The 11039-nt window shown below is 35.8% G+C and overlaps 2 protein-coding genes across 2 annotated transcripts; both read left to right on the top strand.

Moving 5' to 3' along the window:
* Window positions 1-485: 485 nt before the first annotated feature.
* LOC138420773 (olfactory receptor 8H1-like) lies at window positions 486-1433 on the top strand. The gene has a single exon (XM_069554201.1). It carries the CDS (start codon window positions 486-488, stop codon window positions 1431-1433), a length of 948 nt encoding a protein of 315 aa, XP_069410302.1.
* An 8356-nt stretch (window positions 1434-9789) lies between these two features.
* Window positions 9790-10728, top strand: LOC138420744 (olfactory receptor 8H1-like). The gene has a single exon (XM_069554173.1). It carries the CDS (start codon window positions 9790-9792, stop codon window positions 10726-10728), a length of 939 nt encoding a protein of 312 aa, XP_069410274.1.
* The last annotated feature ends 311 nt before the right edge of the window (window positions 10729-11039 follow it).

An 11039-nucleotide genomic window follows, 5' to 3' on the forward strand; every position in this document is an offset into this window, starting at 1 on the left:
GGTTTGCTGAAATTAATTATAAATAGGGATAGAGTATCATGAGCATACTCTCTTGAATCAATCTATATCGGTAGAATTACAGAGAAAACATGAAATAGCCCTGACTGAAACAATTACCTAAATTCTCTGTGCACTTTTTCTTACCTAAAACCTGTGGGTAATAGTAATACCTATGATGCAAACTTCTAATGAGAATTAAATATTTTAACAAAGGGAAATGGTGTTAGGGTTATCTCAATTGTTTTTGATATATTAGCATTTATTATATAATATTCAAATGTCAGTTTATACCTGTTTCTGTATTTATATATTTGGCAACCAAATTAAGATGTTTCTCTTCACACTCTGTACACAGTTATTATCACATCCTAGAAACACTAAGCTAACTTAAATCTGTCATGTCATTAATGAAAATGCAAACTTTTTGAAAAAATTTTTCCTGGAGTGTCAACTTTGATCTCAACAGTTTTGAGCACTTGAACACTATGGGCAGAAGGAATATCACACAGGTGTCTGACTTCATCCTCATGGGACGGACAGACTCTGAAGAGATCCGGCTGGTCCTCTTCACCCTCTTCCTCCTGCTATACCTGATCACTGTGCTGGGGAGTGTGGGGATGATCCTGAAAATCTACCTGGATTCCCGGCTTCACAGCCCCATGTACTTTTTCCTCAGTCACTTGTCATTTCTTGACCTCAGTTACTCAAGTGTCATCACCCCTAAAGCCTTAGACAACCTACTGACTTCCAACAAGCATGTTTCATACCTGAATTACTTCATCCAGATGAATTGCTTTGTCTTCTTGGCTGTCACTCAATGCTTCCTTCTCTCCTCCATGGCCTGCGATCGCTATGCAGCCATCTGCAACCCTCTGCGTTACCTGGTGGTTATGTCCACCAGACACTGCTGCTCCCTACTTTTTGGATCCTATTTGATTGGTTTTATGGACTCCTTTATCAATGTGCTTTGCATGAGCAGATTGCATTTCTGTGACTCCAATGTAATCTATCACTTTTTCTGCGAAGCACCCCCCATTTTAGCCCTGTCCTGCAATGACACACACGACATTGAAATGATAATATCCATTTTTGCTGGCTCCAGTCTACTGGCATCTCTTATCATGGTTTCTGTGTCCTATGTGGCCATCCTCTCTACTATCCTGAAAATTACTTCCACTTCAGGGAAACGAAAAGCCTTCTGTACTTGTGCCTCCCACCTCCTGGCAGTCACCATCTTTTATGGTACTGCAATTTTTCCTTACATAAAACCAAGAAAGTCCTACTCTTTGGGAAAGGATCACGTGGCTTCTGTGTTTTATACTATTGTCATCCCCATGCTGAACCCACTCATATATAGTCTTCGAAACAAAGAAGTGAAAAATGCTCTCAGAAGAGTCATGCAGAAGAGAAAAGGCCCCAAACAATTAAAATAACTGTGATGATAAATTTTAAAGCTCATTTTTGCCATCCCTATAGTGTATTTCCTTGCTTTCTCTACAAAACAAATAGAATTATTTATATTTATTTATTTACATATTTACATTGTTGTTGAACCATCCTGCTTGACTAAATATAATTTCAAATATTTTAAGAATATGTCTTTAGAAATCTACATTGTAATTGGAAATCATGAACCATGTTAAATCATGGTCTATATATATTCACTTTTAAAGGCAACTGGTTTGCAAAATGAAAGATTAGTTTTCATCTTTTAATTATATCATACAAGTTCACATGCATAATCCAACTTCCCAGAATTTTATGATGGAAAATAGCTCAGTTTGGGGCATAATAAATTATTTTGGAAATTATTTCCTTTACCTTGTGGAGAATCAACATAACAGAGTGATTATGAGCACTTGCCCAGACCCAACCAACCATTCCAGAATTTTAGATTCTAGATCTGCTGCACTTTTGCTTATATAACCCTTTAAAGCATTGCTGAAAGTTTAAGTTTAAAGTTTCCTCAAGAAAAAAAGTAATTTATCTTGCTCAAGATAAATAATAATTCCAGGTCCATAAATATTCTGTAAAGATTAAATCAGATAATGATGGCATTTAAGGACATACTAATAAATGCTGGCCATTATTGTTTGAAAACTCATAACCCTGGAGTATTTTGTATGTACAATGGCTTTTTCTTATCGAATATTCATTTTTGATGAATTAATTTTGATTGATTTGGTTATTTTCTACATTACAACGAACTGAATCAAGTAGATATACACACATCCCCTCCCTCTTGGACTGAACCTCCCCTCACAGCAAACATTTTAAAAGGCTTACTTCTGTGACATGTCAACAAGGTTCAGTACACTGCTTATTCATAGAAATTCTAAGTATTTTAAGACTTCATTGCTTTTCTCCTGATTTCTATAGGTTTTACATGATTATTAAAAATATTTTTTTACTTAAATGCTTGTCTAATTTGTATTAATATTTTTAGCAAAGACAAGTTGTAAAGCTATTAAATTACAATGAAATCAGACATAAAGCAACCTATTAGCTTTAATCAGATAGAGTGCTAAAATTTCCTTTATTTAAAAATCTTTTACATTACCTTTAATTTTCTCTACATAAAGCATGAAGTGAAAGTGAAAGTGAAGTTGCTCAGTCATGTCCGATTCTTTGCGACCCCGTGGACTGTAGGCCACCAGGCTCCTGTGTCCGTGGGATTCTCCAGACAAGAATACTGGAGTGGGTTGCCATTTCCTTCTCCAGGGGATCTTCCGAACCCAGGGATCGAACCTGGGTCTCCCACATTGCAGGCAGACTCTTTATCCTCTGAGCCACCAGGGAAGCTAAAATAAAACCAGGGAGCCACATAAAGCATAAGAATATATTTTAAATTTTCCAAGTATTTCATAATTTTCTATACTTTTGTAATGAAATAGATCATTATATTCAAATGATAATGATTATAAACATTTTTTTAATTTATATTGGTTTCTATCTAAAATGGTGTTTATTTTTTTTACAAAGTACTTTTTCAATGTTAAAATTCACACACTTTCAGGAAGTAAAAGTTTAAATTATTTTTACTAATTCAAAACTCTAGACAAATTTATTTGTCTTTCATTATTTTCCCCTACTTTATTTTAGAAATCCCCTTTAATATTTGAATGCCACGAAATTATTAAGACTTATTTTTGCTGATATTTACATTTACTAGACTTTTATTTCCAGCTATTGTTGTTTTCTTTCAGTTGCATTTGTTTAAGAATAACTTTTTGGCTTCTCTCTCCTCTTTCAAAAGCATATTATCTCATTTTATTTTTATGGGCATTTTTTATTTTTCTAGTCTATTTGACAAACTATGACTTTACCTTGATATCAAGGTAAAGGGATGCATTTTTGCAGTGGTTGTTGTTCAGTTGCCAATTCGTGTCCAACTCTTTGAGACTCTATGGACTGTAGCACATCAGGCTTCCCTGCCCCTCACCATCTCCCAGAGTTTGTCCAAGTTATGCAGTGAGGTATAGCATAAAACAGCAAAATTTAATTTCTTAATCCCTATAATGTGTCTCTCTAAATTCAGAGAATTGATAACTTTTAAAGATTAGAAATAACAAGAGAACATTTCATGCAAAGATGGGCACAATAGACAGAAACAGCAAGGACCTAACAAAAGCATAAGAGAGTAAGAAGAGGTGGTACACAGAAGAACTGTGCGAAAAAGGTTTTAAAGACCCAGATAACCACAATGGCATAGTCACTCACCTAGAGCCAGACATCCTGAAGTGTGAAGTCAAGTGGGCCTTCAGAAGCATCACTATGAACAAAGCTAGTGGAGGTGATGGAATTCCACCTAAGCCATTTAAAATCCCAAAAGATGATGGTGTTAAAGTGTTGCACTCAATATGTCAGCAAATTTGGAAAACTCAACAGTGGCCACAGGACTGAAAAAGGTCAGTTTTCACTTCAATGCCAAAGGAGGGCAATGCCAAAGAAAGTTCAAACTACAGTATAGTCGCTCTCATTTCACATGCTAGCAAAGTAATACTCAGAATCCTTCAAGGTAGGCTTCAACAGCATGCGAACTGAGGACTTCCAGATGTACAAGCTGGATTTAGAAAATGCAGAGGAACCGGAGATCAAATTGCCAGTATCCATTGTATCAGAGAAAAAGCAAGAGAATTCCAAGAAAAAAATCTACTACTTCTTCATTGACTATGCTAAAAATTTTGTGTGGATCACAACAAGCTGTGGAAAATTCTTCAAGAGATGGGAATACCAGACTACCTTACCTGGCTCCTGAAAAACCTGTATGCAGGTCAAGAAGCAATGGTTAGAATCAGCCATGGAACAATGGATTGGTTCAAAACTGGGAAAGGAGTATGTCAAGGTTTTATATTTTCACCCTGCTTATTTAACATCTATGAAGAGGACATCATGTGAAATGCACAGCTGGATGAAGCACAAGCTGGAATCAAGATTGCTGGGAGAAGTATCAACAACCTCAGGTGGGCAGATGATACTACCCTAAAAACAGAAGGTGAAAAAGAACTTAAGATCCTCTTGATGAAGTTGAAAGACGAGAGTGAAAAGCCTGGATTAAAACTCAACATTCAAAAATCTAAGATCATGGCATCTGGTCCCATCACTTCATGGCAAACAGATGGGGGAAAACGTAAACAGTAACAGATTTTATTTTCTTGGGCTCCAAAATCACTGTGGATGGGGACTGCAGCCATGAAATTAAAAGACATTTGCACCATGGAAGAAAAGTTATGGCATGGAAGAAAATCTATGACAAACCCATTCAGCATATTAAAAGGTGAAAGATGTATATGATCTGAAGAGCAACCAGAGTATAGACAGCATATTAAAAAGCAGAGACATCACTTTGTGGACACATGTCCGTATAGTCAAATCTATGGTTTCTCCAGAAGTCATGCATGGATGTGAGGGTTGAACCATGAAGAATGATGAGCACCAAAGAAATGATGTTTCCAAACTGTGTGCTAGAGAAGACTCTTGAGAGTCCCCTGGGCAGCAAGGAGATCAAACCAGTCACTCCTAAAAGAAATCAACACTGAATATTCGTTGGAAGGACTGATGCTGAAGCTGAAGCTCCAACACTTTGGCCACCTGATGTGAAGAACCAACTCATTAGAAAAGACCCTTATGCTGGGAAAGATTGAAGACGAGAAGGGGGTGAAAGAGGATGAGATGGTTGGATGGCATCACCAATTCAGTGGACTTGAGTTTGAGCAAACTCCAGGAGATAGTGAAGACAGGGAAGCTGTTTTATTGCCATCCACACAGTTGCAAAGAGTCGGACACGACTTGGCAACTGAACAACAACAATGTGCCTGTTTGTGAGTACGTGTACAATCATGACGTACTAGGTATAAAATATCAGTGTGACATTTGTGAGGTATATTTAGAGACTCTCAGTTCTCCAGATTGGGAAGAAAAATTTCATTAAATCTATAGTATCAGAAAGAGAAACTGGGTTTTCCTTTTATTTTTCCTTGACAAGAGACTTGAACATAAACCCTCTTTAACATACTCTCTTTAGCATTGATACAAAATGATCCCTGGAAAAGATGAAATCCTCAGTACTGCCTTCACTGTGCATGAATCATTTAGAAGTAATGGAAGTTGGATAATCTTATTTAAATGTTTATTGAAAAGAACCGAAGATTAATCCATAAAGTACTTTTAGGAGAAAATATGTGGGCTTATATTTCTCTCTTTCAGACAAGATTATAAGCTTTTTGAGAGAAGAGTCTGTCTAGTCATAGTTTGACTATTCCTCTCCACAGCATGGAGCAAACACATATGTAATATTTATGATATTTACAATAAGTAAATGTGTTCTTTGCTCTTTTTAGCTCGTGGAAACAAAGTAAGGAATTTATTAAGATCAGTGATTCTTCCTTAATCATGTTCATAACTTCCCTTGGAATTTGGACCATCCTGTGCATATTAGCACTCCAAAACATTAGTTCAGTTGAAAATTCTATCTAGAATTCTTTCAAAAACATTGCTTGCTGGTGTATTAAAAGTGGCAGAGATTAACAGACTTTTTAAAATGATTTTTTCCTTTAGTGGTTAGGATATGGAAATGAATGTACGGAGATCTTTATTTGTTCGTACGTTTTTAAAACATTGGAGTCAAGTTTTTAGGACTTCTTTTGCATCATACATCAAAAAGAAACTTCCTGTAGTGATAATTGCTCTTCAGTTTTAGGATAATTGAAGACAATTCATGTGAAGGGATCTGTGAGTGCACATATATATGTTTGGTTTAAATTTTTAATTTTCTTCTCAGATATGTATTACTGGTGACTGATGCCAGCAAACTTCATTTTATAATAAAATATTTTACATTATAAAGTATTGTAGGTGATAATTGATGAACCATAGTATCTATTACTTTAGGGACTTATTGAGGATACTGTCTTAACTCATCATTCATTCCCTTTATTAATTTAACATCATTTATTTTTTTCTCCTAAGCGCAGTGTCTGAGTCAGATTAGTTGCCTTCAAGATATTTCATTATCATGATTGAAAATTAGTAAACTGGTTATATTTCCCTTTCTTTCTTGACCAGGGATTTTCATCCATGCATCATAACTACAATGCTCAGATTTTAATAACTGTATGAAACATCCTCACTGTGGAAACTTCTGTATATTTACTGTGGTTCTAATTGTATATATGTTTTAATTTTCACTTGTATTGAACATATATTGTTCTGTAGATAATTTCAAGATTTGTATTTATTTAATACTAATAAAATCAGGTATCTAACTTTTATTTCTGTGCTTTAATATTGCCTTGCTATTCTCTTTCTAAGAGAAAACATGCCATGATTTTCTTGTTAAGCATAAGAAACAAATATATTTTATTTGTTCAGAGTTATGATTAAATGTCCATATATATTTTTTCAAAATGTCCTTGCATTTATCCCTGATGTACTTTCTATCATTCTAGATTAAAGGAAAAAGGAATATATATATATATATACACATATATATATATATATATGTGTGTGTGTGTGTGTGTATATATATATATGTATGTGTGTGTATACACATATATAATCTATCTATCTATCTGTATACATATAGAAGTGACAGTGTTAGGCACTCAGTCATGTCTGACTTTTTGCAACACCATGGAATGTAGCCCTCCAGCCTCCCTGTCCATTGAATTCTCCAAGCAAGAAGGCTGGCATGGATAGCCATTCCCTTCTCCAGGAGATCTTCCCACCCCAGGGATCAAACCCTATTCTCCAGCTTTTCAGACAGATTCTTTACCATCTGAGCTGCCAGGGAAGCCCATATGTGTATGTGTATATAGATTAGATAGATAGATAGATAGATACGTAGATAGATAAAACTATAATGAATTAGGGAATGAAGCTACACCATCATCAAATTAAGAGAGATCTTAAAAATCTCTGATCATGCTTTGGCTTCTGACATGACACAATGAATGGTACAAGAACAGTTTGAAGTCAGGAAAACCCCTAAAGTGAACAAAATGAGTCTCAGTGTCAGAAAATGTTAAGTAGGGAAAGCTTTCTCCTCATAGTTTTGCATTTATCATGGTTTTTGAGGAGGCTGCAGGGCTTCCCTGGTGGCTCAGAGGTTAAAGTATCTGCCTGCAATGCAGGAGACCTGGGTTCAGTCCCTGGGTCGGGAAGACCCCCGGGAGAAGGAAATGGCACCCCACTCCAGTACTCTTGCCTGGAGAATCCCATGGACGGAGGAGCCTGGTGGGCTACAGTCCATGGGGTCGCAAAGAGTCGGACACAATTGAGCAACTTCACTTTGACTTTCACTTAGTTATAAAATGAAAGTGGACACTAAATATACAGTATGATAGTGATTATGCAAATCTAGAGGTATACAGATAAGTGACAAAAATAATTGGGAGCAATTCATTAAATTATTACAACAGTGTTTTTTCCATATCATTCTTTGAATTTTGTTATATTCTAGTTTTCTTTTTAACAAACATATTTACTCCCTAAATAGTATTATGTATTTAAATATAAAACTTTTATTGTCAAAAATGTATCATTCTGTCCCCGATGATTTTAGTCATGGAGTAGATATTTCTCTAGAAATAGTTTCTCTACCACCCTGGGCATAACTTAGAGCATCACAAAGGTGGACCAACCCATTAGGCTCTTCATTTTGTGGCTCCTAAGGGAAAAGACAACTAGCTTCTCAAACCTTATCGTAGCTGCTTTTAGTCCTTGCACTTTTGTCCCTGGAGTAATCATTCTTGATAATTGATCCACAGGGATGAGCAAATGTTTCATTATCAACAATTCGCAGTATATGAACTACCCTGGAAATATTAGGATGAGATGAAAAGCACGCTCTTCTCTGCTGATGTACCTATAGAGTGGAGCCCTGAAATTCTGTTCAGGTATAAGTTCCTGGCAAATTTTACATTTGATTAGGAGCTGAATGAAGTTTCTAGTTTGATTTACTTTTCCCTACTGGAGAAAACAAAATGACTGCATTAAAATTTAAAAATAATTTATCTCAAAAAAGAACCATGTTTATTACAGAAATTTTCAACTTACATGATCTTCATGTTTTATTTGTGAGCAAAATTTGTGGCCAACATACTTCATAGACAGATAATATTAAAAGAAGTGTATTTTACCAACCTTGGCCTCTGGTAAGTATTATTCTCAAAGGTAAAAGGTTTTAGGTAGAATCAAATAAAATGGAGATATTTTCAGAACATGTACACTGATATGGACTGTAGCCTACCAGGCTCCTCCCTCCATGGGTTTCTCCAGGCAAGAGTACTGGAGTGGGTTGCCATTTCCTTCTCCAGGGGATCTTCCCAACAAAGGGATCGAGCCTGGGTCTCCCACATTCCAGGAAGACACTTTAACCTCTGAGCCACCAGGGAAGCCCATATCATTTAAACCTTTCCCTAAGTAATACCAAGATTTGTAGAACCAGAAATACAGAGTTGATATAATCAGAGTCTGCAATCAATGTGCATATTTAGAAACATAATTTTGGAAGAAATTTAATTTTGAATTATCAAGTTGTACAAGCATCCTATTGTTTGAAGATTAATGCTAATATATGGTCTATAATTTAGCATATGCTACTGAAGTTCACTAAAGTTGAAATGAATGTTTATTAGTATAATAGTAAATATATTGGGAAAGAAAGAACAGTGCATGATGCATTAAACTATATATATCAAACAATTATATGTATATCAACTTATATATATTATATATCAAATTGTCAATTATATATACCTCAAACAATTTTTGTTATTATATATCTAAAAATTTTGAAGGTTTGCTGAAATCAATCATAAATAAGAATATAGTATTATGGGTATTCCTTTTGAGGTCAATCTACCTTGGCAGAATATCAGATCCAATATTTAATAGCTCTGACTCTGGCTGGGTTAACAAAATTCACAGTGCTTTTTTCTCATATGAAGAATGTGTCAAATGGTACTAACTATGGTATAATAATCTCATAGTAATTAAATGCATTAATAATGACAAGCTTTAAAACAGTATCAGTCATTCTAACTATTCAATTGTACTAGGTTTTGCTACATTATATCCCAATATATAGGTATACTTCTTTCTATATTTGATAGTCAAATTAAGAGTTTTCTTTTCATACTCTCTACAACCCTCTTCTCACTTTCTAGAAACATCAAACCATAACATCGAATATGAATGTATCATGTTGTTTATAAAAACCCAAACTTTTTGAAGTAATTCATGTCAAGTATCAACTTTGATCTCAACAGTTTGGAGCATTTGAACACTATGGGCAGAAGGAATATCACACAGGTGTCTGACTTCATCCTCATGGGACTGACAGACTCTGAAGAGATCCGGCTGGTCCTCTTCACCCTCTTCCTCCTGATATACCTGATGATTGTGCTGGGGAATGTGGGGATGATCCTGATAATCCACCTGGACCCCCAGCTTCACAGCCCCATGTACTTTTTCCTCAGTCACTTGTCATTTCTTGACCTCAGTTACTCAAGTGTCATCACCCCTAAAACCTTAGGCAACTTACTGACTTCCAAGCAGAATATTTCGTACCTGAACTGCTTCACTCAGATGTGTTTCTTTGTCTTCTTGGGGGCCACTGAATGTTTCCTTCTCTCTTCCATGGCCTGCGATCGCTATGCAGCCATCTGCAGCCCTCTGCGTTACCAGGTGGTTATGTCCACCAGGCGCTGCTGCTCTCTCGTCTTTGGATCCTATTTGATTGGCTTTATGGACACCTCTGTCAATGTTCTGTGCTTGAGTAGACTGCATTTCTGCAACTCAAAGATAATTTATCACTTTTTCTGTGATGGACCAGCAATTTTAGCCCTGTCCTGCACTGACACACACGACATTGAAATCATCATATTCATTTCTGCCGGTTCCACCCTACTGGTGTCTCTTATCACAATATCCGTGTCCTATGTGTCCATCCTGTCCACTATCCTGAAAATCACTTCCACTTCAGGGAAGCAGAAAGCTTTCTCTACCTGTGCCTCCCATCTCCTGGGGGTAACCATCTTTTACAGCACTATGATTTTCACTTACTTAAAACCAAGTAAGTCCTACTCCTTGGGAAAGGATCAAGTGGCTTCTGTTTTTTATACTATTGTCATCCCCATGCTGAATCCACTTATATACAGTCTTAGAAACAAAGAAGTAAAAAATGCACTCAATAGGGTCATGAAGAAGAGAAAGGACTCCAAATAATTAAAATAACAGTGATGTTAAGTTTCAAAGCTCTCTCTCTCTCTCTCTTTTTTTTTTTCCATTCCTGTAGTGTATTTCTTTACTGTCTCTTCAGAGATAAATAGAATCGTTTGTTTGTTTGTTTATTGTGTTGAGCCATCATTTGCCTAACTAAATATAATCTTGGGTATTTTTAAGAATATGCCTTTGGAAATCTACATTATAATTGGAAACCAGAACCATGTTAAACCACGGTCTAACTATATACATTTTTAAGTGAAACTGATTTCCTAAATGAGAAAGTATAGTTGTCAGCTTTTAAAATATGTCGT

This window comes from Ovis canadensis, chromosome 15, assembly GCF_042477335.2.
Source record: "Ovis canadensis isolate MfBH-ARS-UI-01 breed Bighorn chromosome 15, ARS-UI_OviCan_v2, whole genome shotgun sequence".
NCBI classification, from domain to species: domain Eukaryota; kingdom Metazoa; phylum Chordata; class Mammalia; order Artiodactyla; family Bovidae; genus Ovis; species Ovis canadensis.

Excerpts from the sequence above, each read along its gene's own strand:
- LOC138420744 (XM_069554173.1), top strand. The coding sequence starts at position 9,790 with ATGGGCAGAAGGAATATCACACAGGTGTCTGACTTCATCCTCATGGGA.
- LOC138420773 (XM_069554201.1), top strand. The coding sequence starts at position 486 with ATGGGCAGAAGGAATATCACACAGGTGTCTGACTTCATCCTCATGGGA.